The 16,629-nt window shown below is 47.7% G+C and overlaps 2 protein-coding genes across 3 annotated transcripts in view; one reads left to right on the top strand and one right to left on the bottom strand.

The window, feature by feature from the left end:
• The window catches only part of CTNNA1 (catenin alpha 1), a 111,574-nt gene that overhangs the window by 47,482 nt on the left and 47,463 nt on the right, over positions 1-16,629 (top strand). The window contains exon 1 of one of the 2 annotated variants that reach the window (XM_068698148.1): positions 15,931-15,949. The exons of the other annotated variant lie outside the window; for it this stretch is intronic. Coding sequence (XP_068554249.1) covers positions 15,947-15,949 — 3 coding nt within the window. The 5' untranslated portion in view covers positions 15,931-15,946. Of the gene's footprint in view, positions 1-15,930; positions 15,950-16,629 lie in introns of those variants that run through there. 2 annotated transcript variants of the gene reach the window in all.
• On the bottom strand, positions 6,387-10,494 carry LRRTM2 (leucine rich repeat transmembrane neuronal 2). Its single transcript, XM_068698152.1, has 2 exons — positions 10,191-10,494; positions 6,387-9,857 (listed from the first exon to the last, which is right to left on the bottom strand). The coding sequence occupies exons 1-2, from the start codon at positions 10,192-10,194 to the stop codon at positions 8,311-8,313; spliced, it is 1,551 nt and encodes a 516-aa protein (XP_068554253.1). The 5' UTR covers positions 10,195-10,494; the 3' UTR covers positions 6,387-8,310.

The following is a 16,629-nucleotide window of genomic DNA, read 5'->3' as shown; positions in this document are numbered from 1 at the left end:
TGCCACCCTAACCTACAGCAACTTGCTGAGGTGCAGTGCTTTTTATGTTCCTCGGGTGGTGTGTCAGAGATGCACTGCCTGCCGCTGTATTTTTTCCTGTAGTCCAGCCTAATCAAATGTCTAACCTTAACCTTTTTAAGTTCCTGGTGTCTTAGGAGTAGATGCTAATTGCAGGGAAAAGGCATCTGTCATACAGTCAGCGCTCCCTGATTTCCAAGTTTCACAGCTGCCATGGTGCTGATAGATGTCCCAGAGCTAAGTCGGTCATCTGTAGAGAAGAATATAAACGAGAGGTGGCTTTCTCTGCCTGCCTACCCTGTGGCTGTTAAATTCCTGAAGGTCTGAACCCTGAAAGTATGCACTTGATACCCGTACAGCTTCCAGTTATTGAAAGGAGGGAGCATTTTTGGCAGCCTGTGCCCCATCTCTGGCAGCAGCGTCCCAGTTTTCCTCTCCCACCAGGTGCTGAGCTGGGTGACACCTTCCTGTCCTACCCGGGAAGGCAGTGGCACAGCCGTTTCCATCTGGAGGACTACCTGGAAAGATTGAAGAGGAATTCCTTCGCTCTTAAATTATTCAGCCAGAATTTCAAGTATGGAGGGAATCCTAAGCCCCTGTAGACCTTGGCACAACAGCTGTGGCTGTTGGTTTGGGGGTTTGGGGATGCTGCGCTTCAGGGCTGGGCTTGATCAATGAATAGCTCCACGCCTCTCCCGAGGCATCGCATCTTATCCGAAGGGAAAGCAGAGGTGGTGCTTCATCTCCCTGAGGGGCTAGGCACAGGACCTTTGGCTTCCCCACCTTGCAGGTTTGTTCCTGATTCGGCACATGCTAAGGATGCGCCCGCTGCACGGCTCCTCGTGGGGCAGGAGAGCTGACTCGGGGAGCTCAGCACCACTTTACGCCGAGCTGAGTGCTAACAAACCTTCTGGAGATGTCTTCACCGGAGGGGAATGCACGCGTGTTTTCCTGTTGTGAGCCATCGTGCCGTGCCTTCGGTGACGGGAGCTCATTTGCAGTCTGCGTCCCGATCCCTTTGCCCATATTCCCGCTGCTAACAGATTGGATCATTATTAGCTTTAGTAAGAGCTCTATTAATACGACAGTTTTTCTGCTCTGAAAGATTAAAATCTTAAGGTGGTATCAGGGTTGAAGGAGTCTGTTTGAGGGCAGGAAATGATAGTCCCAGTTAACCAGCACATGGCTTTTGAGCCAGAGGTTCAGGGCGTGTGATGGATTATTTAGGAGCTAAAGGAGAGAGCAAATAGCTCATAATAAAAGTACTTACTGTAGGGCTGAGCTGGATTTCGTTTTCACACTCTTCTCAATATTTTTAGCTCTTTGCAATCATATAAGTAGCGCTACTTCTTGCAATAAGCTTTTCTGCAATAGTTTGTACACTTCGTAAAGGATATTTCAGGATTTCTGTAGCTGTATGGTTGGGAAGCGTCTTGGAAGGACCTTTCTACTTGAAATGCATTTCCTGTATCTAGTGCTGGCTTTAATCTCACGCGGTCTCACAAAACCTGTTCTACCTATTAAATATGCAGTAAAGCTGTTCTGTTTGGTAGAAGAGTGTATGTTTAAACAGCAGAAGTCCTCGTTGCTCTTGTATTTTAAAATTAAAAATTCAGCTGCCATGCTACCTTCGGATTCAGAGCCATTAGAATGGATTTTTCAGATTTATTCTTCTGATTATAATACAGAAAATTAATTGCTTTTGACTGTAAAGAATTGACCCATTCATTATTTAGGAACCTTCTTGATGGATGAACATTTTCTGCTTCCAGACCTTTCATGAAATAAAGCTGCTTTCTAAATTGATATAAAACATAATACACCCATGTCAAACAGTGGATGCACAGCACCCTTCTTTAGGGAAGAGAAAAATAAAAGCGTTTTGTCTAGTTTGTCTAAGCATTCAGCATACAAGTAGTGGAGTCTGCTGGGAGAAAACAGGATTAACTTGCTTGAACTGCATTTAAAATAATGTAATTTGGTATTTTTAAAAGGAGGATGTACCAGTTTCTTAAAATGTCCTGGTGGTGCAGAATACCACTTTAGTTCTGCGTGCGTGTGCCACATATTGGAGAGATGACCTTGTGTTGGGCTCGAGATGGACGGCCAGACACTGCTGTGGTCTCTGCTCAGCTCCTTGCTGTGCTTGTGATGCTGGTTCAGAAGCTCTCAAATGATTTGTGTGTATTTAAGTCTTGGGTCTCATCCTTTCAACAGGTTAAGAAAGATGGGGGAAAAAAAAGAATTTGTAAGACCGTATTGGTTAAAAACAGCAGAAGAACTAAAATATTTTGGTTACCTTTAAGCCTGGAAGTGTTTGCTGAATGCCCTCAGTAGCCAAACCTCTTCAGTCATTCAGCACAGAAATAAAGGCGGAATTCAGTGAATGAGGCAATTGCAGTCAGTTTTTGTTTCATGGGATAATTCCCAGAGCACAGGGCTCTCGATGTCAAATATGACAGGTGAAGCTTTTTAATAGTACAACTGTTTTCCTACTACCTAATGGCAATGAAACTGTTGACAGGGAACAATTTAATAAAGAACCTTTTCTCATGAACATAACTTGAGGCTTTCATGGGCAGATGAAGGCTTGCGCTGAGCCCTGTCCCTGCCCTGCACGCCTGCTGGGAGGAGGCGGGCGGCGCTCGCCTGGGTGTGCTTCAGCTCCCAGTCCGTTTGTGCAGTCCTCTCTGGCCAGATTCTTGAGTCTCAAATTTTTTTTGCAGTTGTCTTAACACAGCCTACGTTTAAAAGCTAGCTGCTAGGGATGTTGATATTTCCTTGTTACTAATTGGTTTTAAGAGTTTTGCATAGTATTTTCTGAGCATCGTTTTTTTTCCTCTTACGCATCCTGCCTTTCCCTGTGAAAGCAACTGGCTTTGCATTTTAGAAAGATGGCCTTTGTCTTAAAATTGGTCTCTTTGAATGTTTAAGAAAATAGGCTTATCATGTGCTGCTTTGAAGTATGAGAAGGATTTGAGGAGTGGTTAGCCAGCTGGCAGTGAGAACCTAGGAGAATTTGTTGTAGCCAAACCTTTTGCACAAGAAAAATGCAAATGCAGCTCAGGCTCAGTCACTAAACTGACTTTAGCAGGCAGTTCAGTGCATGTAGCCACCTTAGAACATCCTGAAACTCCTCCTTTTTCAGCTGTTATATCAAGTCTGTTGGGTTGTGTCTGCAAACTTGTCACTTGCCTACGTGAGAATTTCCCTCGTGCTGCTGAAGCACTGCTCCTGTTCATTACAGGAGCCCACAGAAAGGACACTCGTCAGGGAGGTGCAGCCCGTGTGCTTCCTGGGCTGCTGCAATTCAAAGCCAGGGCGATGTGCTGCTCGTTTGGCATCTCTCAGTGGTAGGGGTCTCTTGTCCCTGCGCATCTCCTGGCAGGGCACGGCGGTCCCGCTGGACCTGCTGCGCCCCAGCTGCTGCCCCACCAGGGACTGAGGGTCCACGCTCCTTCCCCTGCTGTATGAGCAACTCCTGCTAGTCAAGAGGCATCCAGGCTGAGAAGAGCTCTGCTTCCTGCAGGGAAGCAGCAAGGGCTGCATGTGATGCAGTTCCAGCAAATGGGCCAGCCCAAACCTGGTGTGGAAAATGTTGGGGCGCTCTGAGACCCGAGGGATGGAGGCTGCACTCAGTGCAAGAGAGCTTTGGGCACCTCTATTTGGAAAAGGAGGAAGAAAGAGGCGAGTTCAGTTTTACAGTATACACAATTTTAATAACAAAATCTTTCTGTACACTGCACTTTTTTTTTTACTCCATTTTGCTCCGTTACTTGTACCCCCTCCCACCAGGAATCGGCTCGTTAACCATAACTTAATTACAGTGCGCATAGGACTCTTAATCTCTGGTTGCCACGCTGGTAGAATAGTTCACTCACTAATGTTTTCATGATGGTGAAAAGAAAAAGTGTGGTGGTTTGTCTTTTTTTAACAAAAGAGTAGTTGAAGGCTAGCAGTTTCAGTGTGTACATCACAGGTGCACAAGCCACGTGGTGTTTTGCTCTTAAATCACACAAGTTTTGCCCTGTCTGAGGCCAGATTATATCCATCAAAGCTTCTGTCACCTCTCCCTAGATCTCTCTCGGAAGGTTTTTATACCAGACACGAAGTGCTGTGTTTCCAGCTGACTCTGAGATGATCTCCAGGCATCCCGCTGGCACGGTGCTTAAAAAGCCTGGCACTGCTTTTGGTGCATGGGACTGCAGCACAGAGGGCACGGGGAGGGAGGGAGGGAGGAGCTGCTGCTGGGCACTGCCGCTGGGTTTTGCTGCTGTTCCCTTGCTTGTTCTTCTTTCTGGGGCAGGAGATGTGCCATGTACCTTCCTGAACTCTAATTTTTATGGAAAGCTTAAGACGAAGCTCAGCTTTCTGGGTAGGTTTCATAGGTCTGAACAGATGGATTTTAATAGCTGTGCAGCTCGCAAAATTAAATCAACTTTATTTCTGTGCTACTTTAATGAAAATAAACTCAGGCACATTAAAAAACAAGCACATAGTGCAGATTTCTGATTAAAGCCACCGGATGTTTCTGTTGCACGTGTCAGCAATAGGGGGCCGTCTTCCAGGGACATCATGGGACGGGAGCGGAGATGCTGGGGATGCGGGCAGGCTGGGCCTAGCTCTGCAAAATCGGGTAACTTCTGCTTGGGGGAAAAGCAAAACAACCAAACAGGGATATGGTGGCATGAATCGTGCTTCCTTCTGATAGGAAACGGGAGCTCTGCTGCCACTGGCAGAGGAGCCCTTCAGTCGGAGGCTCAGCGCTCACCCGTTTTACTCCTGATCAAGTAATTCCTGGTTGCGTGCGTTTAAAGGATGATCTAATGCAGAGCGACTAACAAGAGGGAAGCTGAAAGCATTAATTCAGACCTGTTCCAACACGATGACTCAAAAATGGAGCTTGTGCTGCTGGGTTTGCATTTCACTGACATGAGGGTGGGGAGGAGGAAGCGGGGGAAAGCAGGGAGGCTGGAGGAGGTCTCTGGGTGGGACAGGCAGGAGCAGGGGAACGAGTTTTCCTTTCTAAAAGGCCCTGAAGGCTTGAAGATGCCGTGCCAGGAGGTGGGGAGGCACCTGTAGTGCCACTTAGGATGGTAGAAACGGAGGCTGTACAACAGAGATGAGATTTGGGGAGGACAATTTAACAACCTCTTGTCATCAGGCAGCGCTCATACAGGAATGCTGATAACTTAAGCCAAATCATCCTGGTTCCCATTCCCTAAACAAGGCAATTACTACAATCCCTGCTTTGGAAGAGTCACAAGCCATTGCAAATGGAAGACAGTGACTTAAAAATGAATAAATGAAACAAAAGCTAACAGCCTCTTGTGGTGCCCTGGTGTAGGGTGATGGCTTTCCCTGCAGTTTGCTGTCCCTCCCAAGGGACTTCCAGTTGACTTTGCTGCTCATGTTTGACATCCCATAGGTTTTGTTGTACCCGTTACCCTAAACATAATGGTTATGGACTGACTTTATTTATGCCTGGAACCTGGCTACAAATGGTTTGGGAAATGGCAGATGTGAGCCATGGCATTTGGGTACGAGGGGCTTACAGTTGGGATGGGACACAGAAGAGGATTGACCCAGCACTGCCTGTTGGCTGGAGCACCTGTACTGACAGAATCACAATGTGCTAAGGATGGAGAGGGCTTTGGGGGAGTTGGGAAGGCACCTCCTGGGTGCCCTGGTGGAGGAGGATTGGGTTGGTACCTTTCAACCCGCCCTGCAGGGTGGCTGGGCACGGAGCAGCAGGGCGCAATTCCCTCCAGCACGCGGCTGGGGGCACCGGGCTCTGTATGGACCTTCTGGGAGGAGCTGGTGGAGTAAGATCATTAGGCTGCCAGCATAATTAATGAGCTCAGTCCTAACTCTGTCTCTGCTGGTGCCTATGTGGGAATCACTCCCCAGAGGGTCTGCTCCCCAATTCCCCAGCACAGAGCGTGGGGACGGCTGGCACGAGGCGAGGGGCTGGCCAGAGGGAAGAGCTGCGAGCTCCTGCTCACGGTGAGGAATGAAGCAAGGATCTCCGCAAGCACCTACATGCACAAAGTTTTTGTGTCTGTCACCTTAGGTCCGGCCTTTTGGATCTCGTGGGATTTTATCATAGGGAATATTCCCTCATTGCCCACCTGCCTCGCCAGATTTATTGTACTAAAATCAGGAGTTGACTTCCTAGAAGGGATGCAAATTGGCTCATAGTGTTATAAACAGTTAAGGGGGTTCAAAGTTATCTTATGGAAAACCAGTCTTCGCTGAACCTCTTCTATTAAAGTACAGAGTCACAGGAAGTAAACAAAAATATTTGCTTTATAATAGGGCACTGTATGTAAAAGTAAAGTGATGCAAATTAATATCTTCAAAACCAGTAATTGAAAAAACCTTTATGTAAAATCTGAACAGAAGTCACACTTATCTTGCTATAATTGCCTTGGACGAATTCATTTCACAATAAAACATCAAACTGTTGTATAATTGCACCCTAAATACCTCACTAAGTGGTAATACAGATATATAAAAGCAGAGTGAAATAGCAAACAGATTTTTATGCAGTGATTTTCAGTTTAAAAAGTTTGCGGAATAGTTTAGTACAACACAATTAGCAGACTGTAATTACTGATTCGTTCAAGGTATGTCAACACCGTGAGGAATTTCTCTTCATCTGTGTTTGCTGGTAATCCTTTAACACTGCAGCATTGGACACAACACGGTTTTTAGTTATACATACATGTATATATATACTTAAAAAAAATAAGAAGCCGTCCCTCTGGTCCTTTGAACTTTGGTTAGAATGTTTACAATATTTGAGCAGTTGACTTAAAAATAATGTCATCCTGTGCAGCCCCCCCGCCCGCCCACCCCCGTGGCATCTCCGTACCACTGTCGCTGCATAGATCTGCAAATATTTACATATAATTTCAGAATATATTATAAATAGCAGGATGGTACTTCTGGCTGAAGAAATCAAATTGCTCCTTAGGAATGAGGTGCGTGTGTGTCTCTATATATTTATATATGATTTTTAATGGCATCCTAGTTTAGGTTCTGTCCCGTATCAAGTAAGAAACGAAGCATTTTTCAGTGAACTATTCTATAAACTAATTATATCGTCCTCACTTATCAGAAGGTACGTGGTTCTGAATTGGTAATTACCTTGAATTTTGGAAGAGGAGGACAAGTGAGAGCTTATATTACAGGGGCTAATTCTGTCTCCAGAGAAACCAGCAGAGTTAGTGCATGAAAATAGCTTCCAGGCAAGAGGAAGCCTCAGCCGGGGGGGCAGCGGGGGGACAAAGAGAGGTTTCTTCCTTCCTTCCCTCTCTCTTAACCTCGCAGTTGATATTTACTTTTCATTAAGAAAAACTTGCATCAAGGGTATTTACACATGAAAAGGTGTGGAAATGTTTGTTCATAGGCATGAGTAATGAGGCTGAATTCATGAAAAGCATTACCCAGTCAGACCAGAGATCCAATGCGATTTAAATGCCTTTAATATTTAGAATCGATCACATCGTACCGAGCCTTCCTAATTAAGCCACGCTGGCTACTTTGCAAGCGCCGGGAGAGTCATCCTGATTAATTTGTGATCGTGTGAACCGCTCCTGTCTGTATTTGCTGTGAGCTTTAGCAAGGTACGTTTAAGCAAGCCAAACTATGAATATGGAGGTAGGAAAACTGTAGTTAAAATAAATTCACCGGTCCCCAATGCATCGAAATCCCCACCTGAACATTTGTTACTTTTTTTTTTCCCCCCCCTTCTCCCCTTTTTACTCTCGAGTGGAAATGATCAGAGGAGGAAAACCTTCCTCCAAGTCTGCCTTTTAAAGTGAGCTGAGCCAGCTGGGATGTTTGGGATCGTACAGCTGCAGGCGAACAAATGCAGTGTATGTTCCTCTGCAGATCTCTGTGCAGATACCCAATCTCCTTCCACTCGGGCTGTTTTCATTAGAAAAAGTAGAATATGGAGACTCCGGTATAAATGTTTACACACAGTCATAGAATTACATAACATGAAACATTGTACATAGTTTGAGGTGAGCATCTTTTTAGACTCTTAAACATTAGGAGTGCAAGTTGAATGTAATCATTGCTTCTTTAACACTGAAAATATTATGGATTTATTTTTTAAAAAAACTTAAAAATACTGCACCACTCCATAAACAATGCTTCCATTAAGTAGCTTGGAAAATTAGGCTTTATGTCAACATTTGTAAAAATTAGAATCTGATGTAGGTCCCCTACAATTTTAAAATAGGTTACTTATCTGCTTTAATTTTTGATGGCATGTAGGTATTATACTTCACATTCTTTGTATGGCAGCTGCTGACACTTGCATTGTCCATAGCCATTAATGATGATGAAGGGTCCTTCGTGGGTGGGTTCGTATTCATTATACGGTCCTTGGTCTGACATATTTGCCATATGTAGCCGTGTTTGGGATCGGAGTTGCCTGTGGTTTTGAATCATTGAGCACTGCCTGATTCTTCTTAATGTGGGAGGGCAGCATTTCCTGGAGATGAAGACTATAAAAATGATAAAAAAGAAAGAAAACAATAAAGCCATTGTCCCTGTAATTACCCTTTGAGTGAAGATGGCATTGTTTGGCTCCGGGAAAGGTTCTTCGGTGGTGACGACCATGCCTGCCGTGGTTGGAATTTCTTTGTCTCCCATATGGAAATTAGAGGAGCTTATTCTTTTTGTGTACTCGGTGGTGGGGACCGCGGAGGTCGGAGCCGCGGACGTCACCCCGGCCGATAAATTCCAGCAAAGCTGAAAGCCGTGCACGGCGTCCAGGATGTCCTCTCCCTGGGTGTGGTCGGGGCTGTGGCAGAGGATGGGGTGCTCCCAGCGGCCGCGGAAGCCGCTCAGCCAGGTGGCCAGGGCGCAGATCTTGGGGCTGCACTCCCACAGATTGCCCGAGAGGCCCACGGTGGTGAGGGACGGCAGCGAGCCGAGGATCTTGGAGTCCAGGGTGGTCAGCTTGTTGTTATCCATGAGCAGGGTCTTAAGGTTAGGCATAGTTTCAAAAACCGTGAGGTCGATGGCTTTGATCTCGTTTCCAGTCAAATCCAGCTTTTCTAAGGTGCCCCAGGTCCACTCCATCCCACACGTCAAGTTGCTAATTTTGTTCCACTGCAAGAAGAGCGTGTGCAGGCTGCTCAGCCGGAGGAAATGAGCAAAATTAATCTTTGTCAGCTGGTTGTGCTCTAGGTGAAGCTCCCTCAGCTTGATTAATCCTGCAAATCCATTGCGAGCCAAACTTCGCAAGCGGTTTGTGCTCAGATCCAGGAACTCGAGGCTACGGCAGTCCCAGAACAGGCGGACGGGGATCGTCCGCAGGGAGTTGGAGCGCAAATGCAAGGTCTGCAGCTTGCGGAGGCCGTAGAGCAGCTCGGGGTGCAGAGAGGACAACTGATTAAAAGAGAGGTCCAAATTCTGCAGGTTAAGCAGCTGGCTAAAAGTTGTGTTTGGCAAATGAAAGATTTTGTTGGAACTTAAGACTAATTCCTTAAGTTTATATAGTCCTTGAAAAGAATCTTCTCTGACTGTTGCAATTTGATTATGATCTAAGTGAAGCCAAGTAAGTTGACTGAAGCTTGCAAATTGATCCCTTTCAAGTTCAGTAATAAAATTGTGCCTCAGTGACAAACCTAGAGAGCCCTTTTCAGTGGTGTTTGGCACTGAGTGAAACCCCTGAGAGTCACAGTAAAAGAGCAGCTTCTCACAGCGACATTTTGGTGGACAAGCCATGCCCAAGGCAGGCAGCATTTTTAAAACCATACTCATTGCATATAGTGCTGCCAGCATACGAGCCCCTAATGGCCACTTGAAATGTAAGCCTGCAGAATATAATTTAGGAAAACAACAAGATAGGATATCCTTATCAGTATACTTTGAACATCACGGTGGAAGATTTCACTGCAGATAACATTTCCATGCATTTCCGAAAAGCTTACTCTAAATGCAAGAAACAACTTACTACTAAGCACAGCATACTCGGATATTACACTTAGGATGAGCCTTTAGCGCTATCACGGAGGATTACAGCGGCACGATCGGAAAACATTTCTTTCACAAGGTTCACTTCAGCAAAACGTGCGTTAGCACCTAGCTGCTGCTGGAACACACAGCCCATCATTCATTAAAAGGTAGAGAGAAAGGCATACACTTACCCATTCTTTTGAGTACATTGGAGGTTGCATTCAGTCGTAGTTTGAGACTCAACGCAGTGAGTCTGGGAAAGGCTCTAATGTAAGATAGCCTTTGAATAATTTACTGCGTTTTAGGGTCCTTTGATATTAGTGCAAAATTGAATCCACGATGCTCTCTTGGAATATTCCTTTTGAAATCGCTGGCTTGATCTCCTCCGACAGGTCTGTAATTTTAAAATCAATGCTTAATACAAGTTTTCTTCCTCTGTGGCTGCTCAGCTGTTTAATTGAAGCTCACGTTTTCTTTTTCCGCAGCTGTGGGTTCCTTTAGTCCTAACTTGTTGATGGCAGATGGGTGGCTTATTGCTGAGAGAAGCTCCTGGAGTAGCATGAGTGCATTTACTGAAAAGCTTTTCAGGGAAGCGGTACAAGAATGGGTTTGCTTATGCGCTGCGACCACACAGGACTGTATATAGGCTGACGTCACCTGGTGACGTTCCTTTTGTTTGGGTTTTCCAGAAGCTTTGCTGTTTTAAAGCATTGTGCTGCATCCTGTGATCGCGTTAAAGACCACTGATGGAGGGGGAGAAAAATCAACTCCAGGAGTCCTTCGTCCCCGCGATGCGAGGCAGGGGAGAGCCTTGCAGCACCCCGCTCCCCCCCGCACCCTCGCTCGATTCAGCCGGCGCTGAGAGCAGCGCAGAGCTGCGGCTGGGAGCGCCTCGCCTCGCCGCTAGCTGCTGCCGGCTGCCTGTTAAACCTGGCTGCGGGAAAGCAACTTTGGGATGGCAAGTGCACACGGTGTGAATAGGGGATGCTGATTAGCACCAGCCTCTCGGGGAGGTGAGAGGGATTTGGCAGCCCGGAGCTCCGCGTAACAACAGCCTGCCTGCGACCGGGGTCCCTGCAAAAGTGGGGAAGGGGGAGAGAAAGAGCACTCCTCTAGGGGAAGCTGCCGTGTCGGGAAGTGCAGCACACGTCCCCGGAACAAAGGACGGGAGCTAATGTTTCAAATGATGGGAAATTTCTGGAAAAAAAGGAGAGCTGGCGGTAGAGCACAGGAAAGAACTTAATTGGAATCCAGCTTGACAGCACGCAGTTACAAAACTGGGAAATCTTTTCTCTTTTTTTTTTTCCCTTTTATTCCCACAAGCCCTGACTCCTGTGCTCGCTTGTTGCTGGGCACTGGAGCGTAGGGGAGCGAGTTGGGAGCCTGGCATTCACAGCTGGGGCTCGGGGCAGTTTGAGGGCTCCCTGGCAGTCCCCCTGCACCCCGGGAGCAGGGGCACGGTGCCTTAGCAGCTCACAGGGTGGGCGCAGGAGGTGGTGGGCAGCATGCACGCTGTCGAGCTGAGATGCATTTGCAGGACCGGTGACCCTGCAAAGCTGGCGGCACGGCCCGGTTCCTGGCTGCTGGTCCCAAACTTCCCCGGTCCCCTTATCCCCAGCGAGCTCTCCTGCGGGACAGCTGGCACCGAGGGGTGTGTGAATAGACTGCATCGGAGCTGTCTGGGGGTTTTAGGATATGGGTGCGAGCAGCAGCCATTCGGAGAGGCTGCCCTGGCCTTGACTTGCTCTGGGTGAGCCGGGGGTGTCAGCTTCCCGCTGCCATTGCCTCGGAGCAGCTCTCATCTTTTACTCTTGTCTTTTATTTTCACCTTGAGATGTAAAGCGACGGTGCGATGCGAGGCACTTGACGATGTTTGCTCTGTAGCAGCGAGGGATCATTTATGACCTCGGGACTGGGATGAGCTGAGAATAACAAACTGCCCATGCTGACGGGGAGACGATGAATTGTCAGAGGAGGTCTTAGAAGAAAGCAGCCATTTACCTTTGTTATTAAACTTTGGCTCTTCATTTAAACTCAGACTTCTCGTTTTCTGCCTGCTTCTTCTCCCTTCTGTGTCCCACAGTACAACTAACCCACACTGACTGCAGCACCTGGTCTGTGGCAGATTGTCCCTTCCACAGCATGCCTGAGGAGGAAGCATTAAGTGAAGTGGAGGCATGGAGAAAGGTGAACTGCTTAAAAACAAGGGAAACCCCAAACAAAAAAACACCCCGGGAAAATAATTATCTTTAATGATAAATCAGAAAATGCTAGGTAAATGTACTGGATTGCACCGTCATGGTAACTGTTCTCACATTTGCTGCAGACTGAAAGAAACACTCACAAAGAAGTTGCACAAACCTATTCAAAGAGTTTCTCCGTGGTTAACATTCACTGTGCAAAAAATATGCAAACTGAAATCCAGCCTGAGCCGCCAGCTGTCTTGTGGGACTACTGCAGCAATGTACCTGTAGCTGTGCTTCTCACAGTGCTAAGCTGGTGCAAAACCCTGATTTGAAGCCTTGATTTGAATTTTAATAACGCCTAAATGCGATAACACGATATTTAAAATAACTTTCCAAGGGTGTAATTTAATAAAATGAAAAGAGCTCAGAGATCAAAGGTGGTTGCTCTCCTGTGCCACTCTTCCCATTATTCCCAGGAGGCTGAGTTTAGGTAACTTTTGGAAGGGTTCTGCTTTTTTGCATTGCTGCCTGGTGGTAGGTTCCTCCCACGTGAAGATTGTGTAATCTGGCACGGAGTTAGGAGTTAGTGTTCAAACACGGTAAGTCGCTTCCTTTCTGAAGCTCTCAGTTCTTTGGCCCGTAACCAAACAAGGGCTATTTAGCACCTTGCCAGCAGGTTTCCTGTTTGGGAAACAGTTAACGCGAACTTTATGGGCGCTTTTCTCAGCAAAACATGTTTTTATGCACGCTTGTCGTGAAGTACCAGCTATTACTGAAAGCACGCATCTGACTCTTTTTTAAATCCGAAACTCTCTGCTGATATTCGCGTTGTGCCTTGGGAGCTGCCTGGGGTGTCAAGGTGCAATAGGCTGGGAAGGAACTCCAGCTGCCTGCAGAGCTCACACCGTTGCATTTCTTCGGAGACTGCAAACTCGCTTGCGTGCTGGGGAAAGCCACGTACGAGTGCCATCTGGAGCCTCCCGCCAGAACAGGCGCCTTGAGGTGACAACCAAAATCCTCACGTGTAACACCCAAGAGGGAAAATGGGGGAAAACCAGCTTGTTCTCGAGCATAAGCGTGCTCGGACCAAATGCCTCTCTCGGGGGCTTCTCCCTTGCCCTGCTCGCTGCGCAGCAGTGGAGCTGGTTTCCCTGCTAGATGTGCGCGCTCACAAAGTAGAGCTGCACCCCGAGGCCAGCAGTGTCATTTCGTTAGGCTGACATCTTGTGGAAGCCTTCCTAGCGTATGAAGTACAACAAATGAGCTCATTTGACTCGATGGAGATGTGGGCTGGGCGACCTCCTTGCGCTTTTGGTGTGGAGGAGACGCCGTGCAGCCCCCGTGTTTTGGGGAGCCGTGGTGGAGCTGCAGGAGACTCCGCATTCGTGTCCATAAGGAACTGGGACATGTTCCTGTCTCCTAGACCGTCAGGTATCAGATGGGTAAATGCTACTGGAATTCACGCATCATGCTTCGTTGCTTACCCTTCCTGGTCTTGAATCAGCACTGTTGCATCTGGAATTTGTTTGCAGCCCTGCTATGGGGGTAATGAAGGAGTACGGGCGGCCATCCTTCGTAGCCATGCAATTAGGCGAGGCGTCAAGGTGAAAATTAAGCATGTGACAAACGTGAATCCGAGCACTACATCTTAATGCCTCGCCACCAAGCCCTGCTTCAGCGGCCGCACGCTGATGTACAACTTCCCCCGCCTGCCCAGAGGAAGGTTTGCCAAGCGCACATTTGTCACTTGTTCAATCACAGCCATTAACCATGGTGCTGCCTGCTCCACCAACAGGCTAGAAGACAATTTGGAGATTACCTGGAGCAGAAATCCCTCTGTGAATGACCTTTTTTTAATTTGGGTAGAGCAGCGTGAGGGATGGCTGTGGGGCAGGGGGCACCGGTCCTCAATAGCTCCCCGGTCTTAGGTGAAACTCCGAGATGAATAATGGAAGTTTTTGATATTTAGCTATAAAAACATGGCTGCATAACTGCGTTGTAGGACGTGCACTGCTGATCCTGGTCGCTTTAAGATAGCGTTCATTTACTACCACCGCCGTGCTCTCCGTTTTTACATTTGTGAATCAGTTGAGGTTGGATTTTAACGTTAGTAGCTGCAGGAAAAACTTGTTTCGGGTTTTGTTTCTGAGTCAGATGGCAGGCCTACAAAGGGAATGCTTTGTTGAGTTAGTGATTCCACTTTGCCTCCTTGTATACAAATCCCCTTTCTTTGCTTTAAGCAATTAAAAAAAAAAAATCGAGGGGATAGCTGCGTGAGCTGGAACAGCAAGGCTGTGACAGGGAGTGCTTGTGTTGCTTTCCAAGCAGCCTAGCCATGGTGGTGGAAGAGCAAAAAATGACGGGCTGAGGGAAACGTGCGATTTTTAATGCCAGTTCTAGCCTTTTTTATGAAGATCTGATTTAAAAGAAAGTAAATTTGCTGCATGGCTAAGCTAGTTACCATTGTACTGGACAGCGCCGTGGTGTCACGATGCAAAATGAGCGGCGTGGTCAGCGTGACCCCATGAAACCTACTGAATCTGTCAGCTGCTGTCGGCACCGCTGCCTGCGGAGCTCGGGATTCCCTCAGAGCTAGCAGCACGCCGTGCTGGATAGCCAACAGTCCCCAGCAATCCCAGCAGCAGCCTGAATATTTGGGGTTTGCCGTTGTCAGTCCCGATCCCGTGCATAGAAGCTGCTTGCTGGGAGATGTTCCTCTCCGTGGCATCAGGGGGCTTCCGAGGAAGTTCAGGCTAGGAACAAGGGCCAAGTTTTTAATAGCAAGAGTAATTGGTTACTGGAACAAATTACCCAGAGGTGCTGAGCACTCACTTGGAGCCTTTAAAGCGTGATTTATTGCTGTAGAGCCCAGCTCAAGCGGGAATTGTTGAGCTGTAGGGTGGAACCCGGGGGTGAAATTCATGGGGCTTGGACAAGGTGATCAGCATGGCCAAGGAGGGTGCGTAACTCCTCCAGGTGCTGTCGAGGGTCAGAGCAGCCAGTGTCCTGGCTGCTCAGACTTTATGGGGTGCACGTGGCCCCACAGCTAGCGTGCTGTGTTTAATTTTATGCAAATAATACATATATATTAAAAAAAAGCCGAGCAACTTGAGACTGGCACGACTTGACATCCTTGTCCTCAGGCCAGGGCCTCACTTAGGATTGGTTTGGTGGTTTCGGGTGGGAATGACACAGGTCCCCTCTGTGCAGCTGTAGAGGGGTGTTTGGTGATCGTCCCGTGCTCCTGTCCCTGCCCCAGCCCTAGGGAAGGTGTGGGGTTAGCAGCTGACTCAGGAGGTGCTAAATTACCGCAGCTCAATTAGCAGGGTGGTTGGTGTCGCGACTGTCCCAAGTGCTCTTAATTCTTCCTGACGAGCTTCTGTGCTAAAATTTCTGAATGCCAACAGGATGGAAATAAAGCAGAGCTGCCTTGCTCGAATGTGCTGGGTTAGGATTATACAGCTATTTCTGTGGTAGTACATGGCGCGGCTTAATAGGAACAGATCAACGGCATGAAATTGGAGCTGCCTGGGCTCTAATGTATGCGTTGCACGCTTTTCAGGGCATTTTATGTAGGGCTGGCTGTGGTCAGGTCTCATGAACTGAACATCCATTAGTGGAAGCCATCTCCTGGTTTCCTTTCATCCGAAAGGGACCCAGACCTCGCGCGCTGAGGCTGCTCCGTGCTGTGAAGCTGGGGACGGCAAAGTGGAAGCGATCGGTGGATTCACATCAAAAGCGTGCTCCTGCCTCCCGTTCAGATGGTAATGCAGGGGCACCCGGGGAGAAGTAAAATGGCACTTTGTGGAGCAGCCGAATGTTTGGCTTTCTGTTTAATGGATGAGTATATAGCTCGTCTCCAAAGGTGCGCCTGGAAAAAATGCCCAGGCGTACTGGGGTGGATGCTGGGGGTTCATTAAAATGGTTGTGCTGCAGGGGTGTTGGAGCATATGGAGCAGGAGCAATCACAGGTTTGTGACTCCTAGCAGGAGGTCAGTTTGTTTGGCGACACTGGGCACCTTTCAGTCGTTTCAGGTGGCTTGGTGGCTGCAAGGAGCCCGCTGCCTGCCCCGGGGTGCGTTGGGCACAGACGGACAGAGCCCAGCGCCGTCAGTGCAGGCTGAACAAATCCCTTCCAGCATCACTGGGCTTCGGGTTTGGTGTCTACCAGGCATGGGAACAGCATGCTGTTCAATAAAAAGCAGCATTAATTTTCACTTTATTTCAAGATTTCTGCTTTCATTTTTGAGTGTGAAGAATGGCCCAGCATCGGGTCTGCTGCAGCCTGTGGCATGGTTGGAACAAGCTCCTGGTTTTAATTTCAGCCAGCTTTCAGTTACCTTTTGTGATGAGAATCAAATTGCTTGATCAGGGAAGTGACAAAACTTCAAAAAGTCATTAAACTCTAATGACTTGACAACATCCCAATTTTCCCCCTCTCGGT

Source organism: Anas acuta, chromosome 14 (assembly GCF_963932015.1).
Source record: "Anas acuta chromosome 14, bAnaAcu1.1, whole genome shotgun sequence".
Lineage (NCBI taxonomy): Eukaryota > Metazoa > Chordata > Aves > Anseriformes > Anatidae > Anas > Anas acuta.
Note: the sequence above shows the minus strand (reverse complement) of the source record. Positions and strands in the feature narration are given on the sequence as shown.